This window comes from Camelus dromedarius, chromosome 8, assembly GCF_036321535.1.
Source record: "Camelus dromedarius isolate mCamDro1 chromosome 8, mCamDro1.pat, whole genome shotgun sequence".
In the NCBI taxonomy this organism is placed as follows: Eukaryota; Metazoa; Chordata; class Mammalia; order Artiodactyla; family Camelidae; genus Camelus; species Camelus dromedarius.
Genome location: NC_087443.1, coordinates 71031993 through 71046614, shown reverse-complemented (window position 1 = coordinate 71046614; position 14622 = coordinate 71031993). Strand labels below are relative to the sequence as shown.

Genomic DNA, 14622 nt, shown 5'->3' with positions numbered 1-14622 from the left:
AACCACTAATCAACTGTCTCGCTCTCTGTGGATTTGCCTACTCTGGACATTCTAGGCATATGCAATCATACAATGTCTGATGTTTTTTGACTGGCTTTTTTACTTAGCATAATGTTTTCAAAGTTCATCCATGGTAGAACATTACCAGTACTTTATTTCTTTTTTTATTAAATAATGTCCCAATGTTATCATTTTTATATCATAATTAATATTATAATAAATAGCTCTGTACATAAAGCCTTTTAGGGTAGATTCCCTAATATGCAATTAGTTGATCAAAGGAAATGAAACTTTTTTTCCTGTTGTATTTCAATCTTATTTATCTATATGCCTCAAAAGATTACATAAATAATGTGGTTTTACTTTAATCTCCTGGAAACAGAAACAAACATGAAAGAGAAAACCCTTTACAGGGAGGGTATAGCTCAGTGGTAGAGTGTGTGCCTAGCACATGCAAGGTCCTGGGTTCAATCCCCAGTACTGCCATTAAAATAAATAAACAAACTTAAAAAAAAAAAAACCCTTTGACCATTGCTTTCTCCCACTCCACTCCTCACCCCTCGGGCCTTTTCCTCTACTTTCTACTCCTAGAGGCAGCCATTATCCTGGGTATGGTATATATCCTTTCAATTCATTTTTAAAAAGTCTCTCCTTCCCTTTTCACTGTCTGTATAGTGTATGTATATACATATTTTTAAAGGTTTTTAATTACATGTTACATGAAGGTTCATGAACCCATTGTGATGCCTGCAACATAAATCCCTATGTGCATTATTAAACAGAACAAAAACTAATTATTATCACTTCTATCCTTTCCATCAATATTCATATCATATAAATAAACCATAGTGTAATGGGAGATCTGAATGCCAATAATTGACTCTAATGGCCATCCTAATAATTCATTCCATGCCCTCAAGATAATACCCTATTGTATTTCAGGAGGCTATTTTAATTTCAAGGAAGGTAAACAGGATTAATTTCAAGGGGCTGCAGATTCCGTGTGGAACCAAGGCACTCAATTTGATTATAGATTTGATAATTAATTAACTCATTCTCAAACTCCAAAAGTGATACCTAATTACTGTATAATTGGAGTAAACAATTATATCAGCCATTTAAAAAGTGGAACCCTGTGAATTAACCCAAATATTTAATGGATGCTCTGTTGGTATTTGGTCTAGTATAAGAAAATATTTGATTATTTAGGTTTGGAGGAGGCCTCTGCCATTGTCCAGTAGTCAGAGCAACTGCTTAGATACAACAGGTTTCCTGGCTGCAGTATGAAAGCTAGATGGCCATGATTTGTTACTCAAATCTCTTGATTTTTTTTCTGGAAAGGAATCATTTATCTTTATATAAAGTACCTGGTGGCAACACATATTATCCGTATTTTCATATAGTTGAGTTTGAATTGTCTCATTTCCTGGGCCTTCTTTAAACTCCGAGGATTACGATATCATCTCAAGTGATCTTAAGGCAAAGGCCATTTGGTTATTTTGGGGGGATCTTCATGGCAACTGATTTCCAACTGTATTGAATTATCTTATGAAAAGCTAGGGAAATGATTAAATTCTAAGATACCAAAATTATTTTTAAAGTTTCAGAATTTTAATTTACTCTATTTAAAAACATGACGCTGCCCTTTTAGATCATTCATTCTACCGCTAAATCACTGATGCTAAAATATTATATTGCCTTTTTAGAGGAAGAGGAAGCAGTACTACTGCTTTTTCAGTTTGTCTTGAATTAGAATTTAGTAGGAATATGGGACCGATGTGGTTACAGCATGTACCTATATTCTAGCTTCCCCTTCCCCATCTGTCATGGAGACCCAACTCAGTAAATGCAGTTGGGCAGTTACATAAAACAGCATGCGAGGGATGAGCAGAAGCACTGTGCTGGTGCAGGACCCACCCACACGAAGAGCTTTGAGGTAGTGAGAAAAACCAAGATGTGCAGTAAGCCTAATTCAACTTGGATTTATTTTGTATGCTTAATGACTAGTGTAAAAGAACTGCCTATTTTAGCTTATAATTAGCATCCACAACCCCTTTTTCACACACCTGTAACTTTTTTTTTTTGAAGAACACCTATTTTATGTCAAATTCTGGATGTGGTGTTTTGTTTATCTTCCTCTGCTTGTTCAACACTTACAGCTCTTTCAGGAGAGTACGTATTAGTACTTATGCCCATTTTTGGGTGAAGTTCAAAGAGGTCAGGAGACTTAACCAAAGACTGTCTGGCAGTTGGGGGTTGGGGAGAGCCATTTTGAAATCTGGCAGGCTCTAACCCAGAGCTGGGTATAAACAGTGCAGAAAGCAGTGAATTGGGACAAATGCTGGTCTTCACTCCACCAGGCTCTGCTGCCAGGCAGATGTGTGACCTTGGGCATTCGAACTGCAGTGGCCTCCTCCCTAAAGAGATTTTCCCTCCGCAAATCAGATAATTCGTGAGGTCCGGAGACCCACCTGCGCCGGGGCCCAGTTCTGACCACCTCTTAAACCCAGTGCTGCTGGAGGAAGCCAGCCCAGGAGCTGGGACTGTTAACTGACTACCACGCCCTCCTTCGCTCACTGTGTAATTTACTAGGTCGGCCTGTTTCAGTACCTCTGTGCTTTTCAAATCGCAAAACGTACAACACTGAGCCTGCCCCTGTGGACACCTAGGTTTCCTTGCACCGCCATCAGAGTCCACTGTGCGAGAATTGGGGAAGAATCCTGGGTGTTTATTGCCCATTACGTCCCACTTTACGTTGGCAGCTCGCGGGGAGAGGCCCTCAGGCAGCGTTCCAAGTGGGGTTCTCATAAAGGTTGCAGACCCACGGCAGGTTTTCTCCTGAACGCGCTTCTGGTGTCTGTGGTGGGTGGAGGCGGAGAAGGGGGTGCAAGAGCGAGCAGGGAGAACTCGCGCAGGCCCTCACGCCCTCTGCCTGCGCATCCTGCGGCGCCGGCCTCGGGCGAGGAAGCCAGGTCGCAGAGGCAGCCGCAGGCTAGGGCTCAGGTTGCGAGCCCGCTGCCTCCGCTGGTGCCTCCGTCGTCCCCACCTCCTGCCCCTGGGCTGCGGGTCCGTCTCCGCCCCTTTCCCCGCCCGCCGCCGGCCTGCAGGTGTAGAAGTCAAGGCTGCTGAGTAGGTGCGTGGGGATGATCTCACCCGCGCGCTCCGCGCCAGGAGGAGGAGGAGCGGGAGCTAATCCAACTTCCGGGTAGTGAAGGCGCAAGCCACCGGCATCTTGCTTTTTCTTCCTCTCTTCCCCCGCTGTACCCTTCGCCTCTCCCTCCTTTCTTTTTATTCCCGGCCCCACCTGCCAAAATGAACAGCTCGGACGAGGAGAAACAGCTGCAGCTCATCTCCAGTCTAAAGGAGCAAGGTAGGCAGGCGCGTGGCTGCCAGGTGCGGGCAGCCGCGGCCCGTGGGCGGAGACCACTCCAGGGCGCTGGTTTTGGGGTGGTGGAAGCTGGGCGGGAGGTATTGGGGCCGCCGTGGTCACCCCAGTAGCTTCGTATCCGTGGAGAAGCGTCCTCCGCGTCCTGCGCGCTTTGGCGAGCCCAGGGCAGAGGGTAACGTGCGGGTGCTTGCTTGTCGGGCCAGGCAGTGCGGGAATAGCTACGCGCTGGTGGACTTAGCTGGCGATCCAGGGTTCGGGAAGGGACAAGGATTCTGGCGCGGACAAGGGCCCTCGGTGCCACCTTACACGCGGGAGACGCGGGTGGGGCCAGTTATCTTGGAGAGGGGGCGGTTTGAGTAGCTCTGCTGGCCTTGCTCCCTAGCCTTGGCCCCACCCTTGCACATTGAAGCTGGGAGGCCTGCGGCGCTGCTTCACAGCCTTTCCAGCTTTTCATTCTGGTTTGGCCTAGTTCCTCTTTCCTTACCCAGCTAAGATTTTGAGGCCATTGGTGTGTTATATCGCTTCCCATTTTTAGCAATTTATTAGTCAGTGAGGCAACACCCTGCCTATGTGGGGCTTCTTGAATTAGAACTTGTCTCTGGTTTGCAGGAAAGCCAGGCCATGTGCATGCGTTTCTACACTGACTAGATAAAGAACTGTTTTAATCCCTTAATAAAGAACTGTTTTAATCAGTCATTTTCAGCACTTAACCACACTTCTGAACAAGGCCACCTTAACAATCAAGTGTGAACCTAACACTTTTTAAATTTAAAATTATTATTATCCTGACCAAAGGTGGCTCGAGAATATGGGTCACGATAGAGAGGAACCATACAAATTTAGGAAGTAAAAAATGTGTAGAAAAAAGTGCTTTTCTGACTAACTTAATGACATAGCCATATAGTGGAAGGGTCCCTGCTCTGTGGCTAATCTGGGTGTTTGGTCTCAGCTCTTTCATGTCTCTTGACTCAACTCACCAACTCTATAAGCTTGAAAGTGTGTCTTCCCATCCATGGGTCTTGTGCTTAATCAAGCCTTACTTGACTAAAGGCTAAACCAGATATTTCATGAGGTCTGTCCAGTACTATGACTTGTTACTCCTAGAAACTACAAACATACATTCATAAGGGTATGTGGATCCCTCTGAAGTCCACATTCCTGAAAACACATTTCAACATGACTATTCAGTAACTGTGTGGCCTTGGGGAAATCATTTAATCTCACCAAAATGGACAGAATGCATTCCTCTGTGGTATCTAGCATCTAGACAGTGTTGGATAAAGTTAATGGCTCTTGTCTTCCCAGTAGCTTCAACTCCCATCCTAGATTAGCCTAAGGCCATACAATCACAAGCGTCAGTGAATCTAGTAGGTGGGCAAAATGCCTTTATCTGGAATTTCTCAAGTGTTTTAGTGAGGGGCTGGTTTTTATTAGTATTTTATTTCTAAGTAACACTAGCCTTCTCTTCCCACCCCCAACATAAAGACTCTTCATATCTAGGCTGTTGGGAGTTTTCATTATTGGTAATACCTGTCATTGGATATATCACCTCTTTTGATGGATGGTCAATTTTCAAAAAATGTTAAAATTTTTAATTTCACTTCTTTTCATCTGTATATAATTTCAAGGACAGATTAACAGTGCAGATAACCCACGGGTTATTTATATTTGACTTTGGAACAGATCTTTGTGTTGGATTTGAGAGCTGAGAAAAATGGAGGATTTTTTGAGTTTCTAGTTCTTTCTCCAGTTATATTGGAAAACAAACAAATTTATGCATTAGTATTTTTAGAGGATATATTTCCTCCATTATAGGCATGTCAAAGGTAATAGAACAGTTAGACTTTGAAATTTGTGTTTCTTGAAGATAACCTTTTTTTTCTTTCTTTCTTTCTTTCTTTCTTTCTTTCTTTCTTTCTTTCTTTCTTTCTTTCTTTTCTTTTCTTTTCTTTTCTTTTCTTTTCTTTTCTTTTTTTTTTTTTAGGATATTGAGTCTGGTTATACAGGTGTTGGGATTTTTTTTCAGCCCACAGTGTGATTTTTATACATCTCAAAACCAGGTCATTTATTTGTCAGTGGATTGTAGACCGTGATAGCAATTGACTTATTTCAAGAGTATTTAATTACTGTTTAAATTTTGGAACTAACTGGGAAGCTAGAGATTTGAGTTGGAAAAACTGGCAACTAGGTGTTTGGACTCTTACCAATATTATGATCAATTTTGAAAGCTGGTGTGTGTGATTTATTTTTGAAAATAGATAATATTTTTTACTGCCTGTTAACATTGTGAATAATTCCACTCCTATTTAATGTGAACAGGAAGAATATTATTGATTAAATATTCTATTTTTATTTTTTAATGCTAAGTAAACATATTCATTTACTCCTTTGACAAATATCAGGTACCTACCGTATGTGAGGCCCATGTGCTAGGCACTGGAGGAAGAGATGGTGAACCAGACAGACAGGGTTCTTGTCTAGTAGACAGTCATTAATCAAATAATCATACAAGTCAGTTTGTACAATTACAATGTTTTTTCTAGGATATAGTCTTTGAAATGGAATTGTTGGATTAGAGGACATGTACACATAACTTTTTTCTAGACATTGGAAAAGTGCCCCCCTTGCCAAATGGCTGTACCATTTCACTTTCCCCCCAACAGTGTCCATTTCCCCACACGCTGGTCAACATTGACCAACAGCAGTCTTTACTAATTTGACACATGACAGGTTGCTTAAATTTTGCAAATCTGATGAAAAAAAATAGCAACTTTAAAAAATTTGACCTGATTATTAGTAACCTTTTAACATGTTTATTGGCCATTTAGTTTTCATCATATTGTTCCTTCCCTAGTGTGTTTTAAGTCTAAAATATGAACCCATCCCATAGGAGGGTGTTCTGAAAGAAGGTTCCCATCTACTCTAAATGGCGGAGCTGACAGCAGCCTTCCCTAATGTGAAGCCTTTAGTGGTGTGGTGAATAAGGCTGCTTTTGATAAAAGTTGTGAAATGTAATCACGGAGTCTGTCATAATATGAACAATCTCTAATTTATACTTACCATTCCCTAAGCTCTACGTCTTATAAATCACACCCACTTCTGAATTACTTCAAAACATTGTATGTTCCCTTCTAGTGAATAGTATAATTAGCTATATTATGTCTTTCTAGAAAGTTATATAATGTCCCTTTAAAAAAAATTAGCCAGCGTGCGATTGCTTATGCTCAAGCAGATGTTGAGGTAATGAGGTAGTTCTCCTTTTGTCTTTTTGGGGGCTTTATTTTATTGGACTGATTGACATCTTTAATGCACTGAAAAATGGCAACTTAGGATTCTATTTCCAGTGCATATTTCCTAGCTTACTAAAGTGGACATTTCCCTTACAAAACATAATACAATTTGCTCCCCATCCAGAATTCTGTTGGGAAATGATAGACTTAGCTCAGCATTTGTTTAAGGTACATGATTTTCTTTGTAATTCATTCAGCCCACATGCATTGAATATTCATAACCAGGCACTGTGCTAGGCATCACAGAGATAGACAAAACCTTGTCCCTGCTGGTGAGGAATTCCTAGTCTAGAGATGCTAGGAGAGTGTCTAATTGGACTTGTTTGGGTCATGTGTTTCAATTCTTTGGCCAGGGAAGGGCAGAGCCCCTTGATTGGCAGCCCCTACAAAGACCAATGGATTGGAGTAGTCCAAAAAAGAATGGTGTGCCACTGCCGGAGGAGGGTGGAATGCAGGCTGGGCAGACATAAACAACAGATGTCCACTAAACTAGTCACCATAATAAGGCTGTATCATTTGGATCTTGTTGAGGAAGTTTTGAAGAGAGTGATTGCCACTGAGCAAAAAGGATGTTCTAACCTAAGACCAAAACAACAACAACAAACAAACAAAAGTTATGGGCTGTTCTTGGATGAACACTATTTAAAATGGATTTCCTATGGTAAGATAATTGGTTTTAAAGCAAGATAACCTTTCATCTTGAGAGTTGGTATCATTTTCTCCAAGATTGCTGAGCCAGTGCTTAAGGCTCAGATGGAAATTTAGTCAAGCTTATTCCTAGAGTTGATTTAGTAATTAAAAGAGGCTTCCACTGTTCCCTTAGCTTCTAGGCTAGAAAATAGCCAGGACATTATTTTGACAGAAGGGGCTGAAACTGTTGTCTGCCACAATCAGTCTGGAAAAGCTGACTCATTGTCAATCTTGGACCCACAGAAAGCTGTTTGAGACTAAATGGCTGTCTTGGTGTCAAGTGCAAACTTGGCTTTACACCACTGTTTTCCAAGTGTGGTCCAGGGGCCACCTGTGTCTGAATAACCAAGGTACATGTGCATTTACTTATCTATGAGAAGAGGGTTGGTAAATTTATTTTTCTTCATTCGGTAATATTTTTGTAAGATTTACCTTTAAATTTTTTTGCTTTAATAAAAAACTATAATATGGATTGAGAAAAGTACACAGAATATAAATGAACGTCTCAGTGAATTATTTTAAAAAGTAAATGTTTCTTACAACACTTAGAACATTTCCAGAAGCCCCTTCATAACCTCTCCGATTACCGTAAGATACTCAGTGTCACCAAAGACAAGTTTTGTAAGTTTCTGAAATTTACGTAAATGGAATCATACAGTATATATTATTTGCTTCTGTCTTCTTTCACTCATTATGGGTGTGGGGTTTACCAGTATTGTTGCATGTAGCTGTAGTTCATTTGTTTGCATTGCTGAATAGATTCCACCATATGAATATGCCAAAAAAATTTTAAGCTAATATACTGGATATCAGGGGTTAATAGACTTTTTCTGTAAATGGCCAGAGTAAGTGTTTTAAGCTTTGTGGGCCATATAATTTTTGTTGTAAACCAGTGTACTTATTAAAAATTCAGTTTCCTCCTATAGTTGGTGAGCCACTGCCGAAGAGACCCCAGTTAGACACTCAGCATGGCCTGAGGAACCACATCTTCTAGTCAGAATTTCAGTATTCACTTAACACTTCCATTAGGTAGATCAGTCTTACTTTTGTTTTTGAAAAAAAATTAAATTTAAAAATAAACATATACTTGTAGAAGAAAAAAGCATATAGAGTGAAAGTACAATTACCTATTCCTTCTAACTCATTGTTTCTCAATCTTTATTTAATTATACTCTCCTAAGGAGTCTTTTGGGACATTTTTTCCCCTAGTTGATTCCCCTCCCCGTAAAATTTTAATACCACAGATATACTCTGCATCTTTTTGTGAACTGTGATCTTTTGGAGGGCTGCAAGCCATTGTCATATGTAACATTTTTTTCCCTCTTTGAGGATGTTGTCACCTTGTTGATAATCCATGTTCTAATCCCATTTCCATTCCTCAGAGTTATCTACTGTTAACCTTTTGTTGTATTTCCTTCTAGAAATTGTATTGGATGTACGTATATATTTATCACTTTATATATTGTAGAATTCATACCAGTACATACAGAGTTAAATCTTTAAAAATTGATTGCTTAATGTTCCACTGACTGTATGGATCTCCCACAATGTAGTTAGTGTCCTCTGAAAAACAAACTTCTGTATTTTTATTGGTTTTAAAGCAAGATAACCTTTCATCTTGAGAGTTAGTATCATTTTCTCCAAAATTGTTGAGCCAGTGCTTAAGGTTCCGATGGAAATTTAGTCAAGCTTATTCCTAGAGTTGATTTAGTAATTAAAAGAGGCTTCCAGTGTTCCCTTAGCTTCTAGGCTAGAAAATAGCTAGGGCATTATTTTGACAGAATAATGGAAATAATTGGAAATAGTTGAGTTGGAGACATCAGTTGAACTCATGTTTAGCTTAATATAGATATAGATGGTTATATACAGAAATATATGTATTGGGTTAGTATACACATATCTATTTCCTTGCTTTGTCAGCTGAGAGCCTAGGTGTACCAGTAGCAGTGAGTACATCTAGCTCCAGAACATGGCTTCTAATACTATTCTCCAGTAAAAAGAACAGAGCTCCTGGGAGAAACGGCTGACTCTAGGTCTGGAGTGACTAGGGCAGGTTATATACAAGATGAGCCTGGAGCATCTTGTATACTAGAAAGTAAGTGCTCAGATGAGCCCACAGTGATGGGGATATGTCAAAGAGTTACAAAGAGCCAACTGAAAGAACTTCCAATGGCCAAAGATGGAACAGTCTGAACAGCAAAACACTGGATTATAACCCAAAGTATAAAATAAATATTCATAAGTCCATACTGATATAAATAAATGATTGAATAAATGAGAAGAGGAAAATCTTCCTTACAGAACAAGTCCAAATAATTTATATATATACTGCTCAAAGAGGTCCAGCATAATGCCTGCTCCTTAGCTGTGGGCTGTGCATAGTGACCTCCTTCCAGAGAGGACAGTATCAAAAGGGAGGAAATAGTAGCTTTACAGTGGAGAAACCCGACAGACATTACCTCAGCTGGGTGATCAGGGTCAGCTTCAATAGTGATTTAAGTCATGTTGATGGTGTGTACCTTTGATTTGAGGTGATGAAAATGGCACTTTACCTCTGTGGTCCTCCCCCCAAAATCCATAGCCCCAATCTAATCATGAGGAAAACATTCCATGTTGAGGGATATTCTACAAAATATCTGACCAGTACTCCTCAAAACTGTCAAAGTTATCAAAAACAAGGAAAGTCTGAGAAGCGTGTCACAGTTGAGGGGTGTTTAAGGAGACATGATGACTAAATGTAATGTGGTATCTGGATGGGATCCTAGAACAAACATAGGACATTAAGTAAAAACTAAGGAAATAAGATAAAATATGGACTTTAGTTCATAATAGTTTGTCAATATTGGTCCATTAATTGAAATAAATGTGTCATACAAATGTAAGATGTTAATAATAGGAGAAGCTGGGTGTAGGGCATATGGGAACTCTGCTATGTTTACAGTTTTGCTATGAATGTAAAGTTTATAAAACTAAAGTTTATTAAAAACAGTAATGCTGCTTACATCCTTGTACACATATATCTGTAAGTGCAGCTGTAGGAAAAATTCTCAAAAGTGGAATTGTTAGATCCCAAAAGTATGTGTATTTTAAACTTTGTTGTGCTGTAGATTTTACTCAGTAATGCTGTTACACAGCCAAGCTTTGCTTTAAAATGTAGAAGGAACACTGCTTTTGTTTTTCTCTGTTTACCATGCTAAGTATTTTAAACATTAAAACAAGAGTTCTGAAATTTTTGTATGGTACAGTGAATAGTAATATATTAGGATCCTTTCAGTTACTTGAGCCTATCTCAAATCCTCTGGCACAAATCAGGGTATGAGTCATGTATGTATGTGTGTGTGCATGTATATATATATATGTGTGTGTGTGTGTGTATAGTTTTGTTTTAAATGAGACTTTGAGGAGCAGTTTTAAGTTACAGAAAAATTGAGCAGAAAGTACAGAGAATTCCCACGTAGCCCCTCATATCCCCCTTGCCCTGTCTCCTGTATTATCGTCTTGCTTTAGTGTGGTACATTTCTTAGAATTGGTGAGGCAGTATCGATCCATTATTATTAAATAAAGCCCATAGTTTACTATGGTTTATTCTTTATGTTGTACATTCTATGGGTTTTTACAGTTATATAACATGTATTCATCATTACATTATCAAACAGAATAATTTCACTGCTCCGAAAATTTCTTCTGTTCTACCTGTTCATCACTCCCACCTTACCCTGAAACTCCTGTCAACCACTGATCTTTTAACTGGCTCCATAGTTTTGCCTTTTCCATGATGTCATATGGTTGCAGTTGTACAGAATGTAGCCTTTTTAGATTGGCTTCTTTCACTTGGTAATATGCATTTAAGCTTCTCCCATGTCTTTTTGTGCTTGGTAGCTCATTTCTTTTTGTCACTGAATAATACTCCATTGTCTGGATGTACCACAGTCAGTTTATCCATTCATCTGTTGATAAACATTGTGGTTGCTTCCAAGTTTTGGCAGTTATAAATAAAGCTGCTATAAACATTCGTGTGGTGGTAAGGTATGGGGGAAGGGAAATAGTCCTGTGATAGAGTCTCTGTCTTTTAGCGAGCCTGTGCCCCAGGGCTGTGACTTTCATCAGTGCTTGTCAGTTTTATTTTTCCCCTGTAGGTGAGATAAGAAGGCTAAAGGGGACTGGAGTTGAGTATTACCTTCCCTTAAGTCTGTTAGGCTCTGATAAAATAATATCTCTTGAAGGAAGGCCTTAGGCATACTCTGGGCATATACTCTGGGCATATTTCATGATGACTGCTTTCCCTCTCCGCTGCCAGAAGCAGTCGGGAAATTTTCTCAGTATTCACTGTGAGGACCTGAGGAAGTAAAACTCACTAAAGCGTCGGGGCTTCCTAAGACTGGCCCACACTTAGAGTTTTTGACTCTCAAACTTGTTGGAACTGAGCCTCTAGTTTGTCAGTTACAGTTTAGACTGTTGCTATGTTGGTACTGATTCCTGAGGTTCTGCACCTTGGCTCTGCTCTAATAAGTTGTGTTCCTCTGTATCTCCCCGAGTGTCTCTCCAATTTTTGGAGCCGTGATTTGCCCTGTGATGTCAGTTCTCTGGTGGACCTAAGAAGACTTACTGATTTTCAGTTTGTTCACCTTTTTTGTGATTGTAAAGACCAGAGTGTCAGCTTACAAGCTCCTTACATGCCAGAGCAGAAACCAGACTTACATGTGTACTTTCATGTTACTCATTTTCCTTCCTTTCTGTTGATTAACTCCAAGTCATCAATAGTTTGAGAGTACTTCTTAAGTATAATTAAATTATTAACACTGTACTGTGTGTTCTACCAAGTAATGAGTGAATTTCAGTTTTACCATGATTTCTTTTCAGATATGAAATCTGTCACCTTTGTTTTTTGATCAGATTTTCCAGTAGTGTTTTCCTTGGCTTTTCTAATGCTTTAATTAACAAGTGAGGTATAAATGACTTCTCTTTGTATTCTGGCTTTAAGAGCACGATCCATTGGGATGTGTGCAGAAGGGAATAATGTCCTAATTGAACATTATCTGTTATGACTCATGTCCTCATACCCCATTAGTAAGAGGTATTTCAAGGTTCCATGAGTCTCAGAGATGCAGACTCAATGGATGAGAATATATATTAGAAGATTTCACAAGGTAGTGTTTTTCTGGTTATCTTTGATGGCTATTGGAAGCTTGATTTTTAAGTGTCTTGTAACATATGATAAAAGAGATCCTTTTAATGTGAGGAGGAGAGCATGTGCTCTTCCATGATTTGTTCACGTGAAGCCCTGGATCCTTTCTTCCTTCTTCCTTAATTTAACACACGTTTATCACGTGCCTACTGTATGTCAGGCTTTGTGCTAGAAGAGAGCGTCTGGACTCAGAAAGACAGTCTTCACCCTAGAGGGTTGTTTCTGGTCTAGTGCTTTAGCACGTTGCACACAGTAATGCTCAGAAATTTTTTTTTTACATGAATGACTTTGGGAATCAGTAGACTGGTTCTACTTCCACCATTTCTGACTGTGGGGTTTGAGTTTTCTATGTATTTGTGTCTTCAAATTTTTAAAAATGGGGACATTAATATTTGGCTTAATTGCCCTACATCACAGATTTATATGAACCAACTATTCTTTCATCATAGGCATGAACTCTGCTTGGTATTCTGCTAGGTGTGAGGTATACAGTAATGTATTGAGTGGGAGAAAGCACAAGAATATAGGCCTGTGCTCAATTTATAACGTTGCGTGCTCTAAGAGAGATATATGAACAGCATTGTACTCTGGTAGTTTATTAGAAATATAAATGCTGATTTTTGTCTGAGGTATATGCGGAGAGCTTCTTAAAAGAAATGGCAGTTGAATTGCATTGAAAAGAGGAGGTCGGGAAGATGGGAAGAAGACCTTGCAGGTAGAGGGAAGAATATTTGTAGACTCCTGGATATGAAAGGTCTTAGAGGATTCAGGGAAGCATTGGGGCTTTGGATGTGATGGAGTGAGTTGTGGTCTCTGAAGCTGAATGGCGAGAGGAGAGTGGGATCCCCCAGCTTGTGAAGCTGATGTCTTTGGCAGCTTTTAAACAAGAGAATGAAATAACTAGGTTACTTTGTTATAGTGCTATTCACCTTGCGAATAATGAACTTGGGATAGAGTGAGGCTAGAGGCTAGATAAGAGGGTTTTGCCGTTACTGAGGGTCAGAATTAGGGCAGCGATTCCTATAGAGGAAGGGCAGATTGGAGAGACATTTTGATATCTTAGCAGTTTAGTGATCCTTTGGAGGTGGAAGAAAGTGGGGAATCAGGGGTGATCCTGAGGTACTAGCCGGGGACTAGGTAGATGATGATCCTGCAAACAGGATGTAGGAGGCTTGGGTGGAAGGGAATTGATAGTTCACTTTCCAGCATGTTGAGTTTGAGGTGCTTATAAGGTATCTGGACAGAGATGTCCAGAATTGTACTGTCCAGTAGAACTTTCTGCTGTGATGGAAGTGTTCTGTGTCTACTATCCGCAGTGGGAGCCACTAGCCACATGTAGCTATTGAGCACTTGAATGTGGTCAGTGCAGCTGAAGAGCTGAATTTTCAATTTCATTTAATTTTAGTTAATTTAAGTGTAAATAGCCACATGTGACTAGTGGCTACCACATTTGACAATGTGGGTCTGGAAAGTACTGGTTGGAAATACTGATCTGGGGCTAAGCTATGTGCGTTAAGCTACCTGGGACTGAGAGGTTTCCAGGGACACTGGACTCTTCAGTCCTAAACCTAGGAAAGTCCCATGCAAACTGTTGTTCACTCTTGCCAGAGGTGCTGTTGACCTGTAGTTACGGACTTCGGTTATCACGTTTCTCAAGCAGTTAAGTCTACTCAGCTGCTTCCTGGACTGGCTATGTCATGATTGGCATCTTGGAAAAAATTCCCTTTCTTAGCATTAGGGAGTTAGAAAATAGAAAACCAGCATGATTCTTCAAACACGTGTGCTGCCTGACATTCTCCTTGTTTTCTCCACTTCTTCCATTTTCTTCCATTCTATACCCTTAGGTAGTGAGTCCCCTCTTCGGCTGCACATTAGAATCCCCTAGGGTGCTTACTTCTCAAAAAAAAACAAAAAAAACAACAAAAAAACGGATGCCCAAAGTCCACCCTAGACCAGTTAAATCAGAATCTTGGGTTGGGGATAGGTGGAGAGGGGACTGTACAGCTGCAGGATTTAGAAGCTCCTCAGGTGATTCTGACATGCAGCTGGGATTGAATAGTACAGCTTTA

The 14622-nt window shown here is 40.0% G+C and overlaps 1 protein-coding gene across 3 annotated transcripts in view; it reads left to right on the top strand.

The window, feature by feature from the left end:
- The first annotated feature begins 2932 nt into the window (after positions 1-2932).
- LOC105095098 (heat shock 70 kDa protein 12A) overlaps positions 2933-14622 on the top strand; it is a 272860-nt gene continuing 261170 nt past the window's right edge. For all 3 annotated transcript variants that reach the window (XM_064488474.1, XM_031461838.2, XM_031461837.2), the window contains exon 1: positions 2933-3370. Coding sequence is in view for 2 of the 3 variants with exons in the window: in XM_031461838.2 (XP_031317698.1) it covers positions 3313-3370 (58 nt within the window). In the remaining variant the exon portion in view is untranslated. The remainder of the gene's footprint in view (positions 3371-14622) is intronic.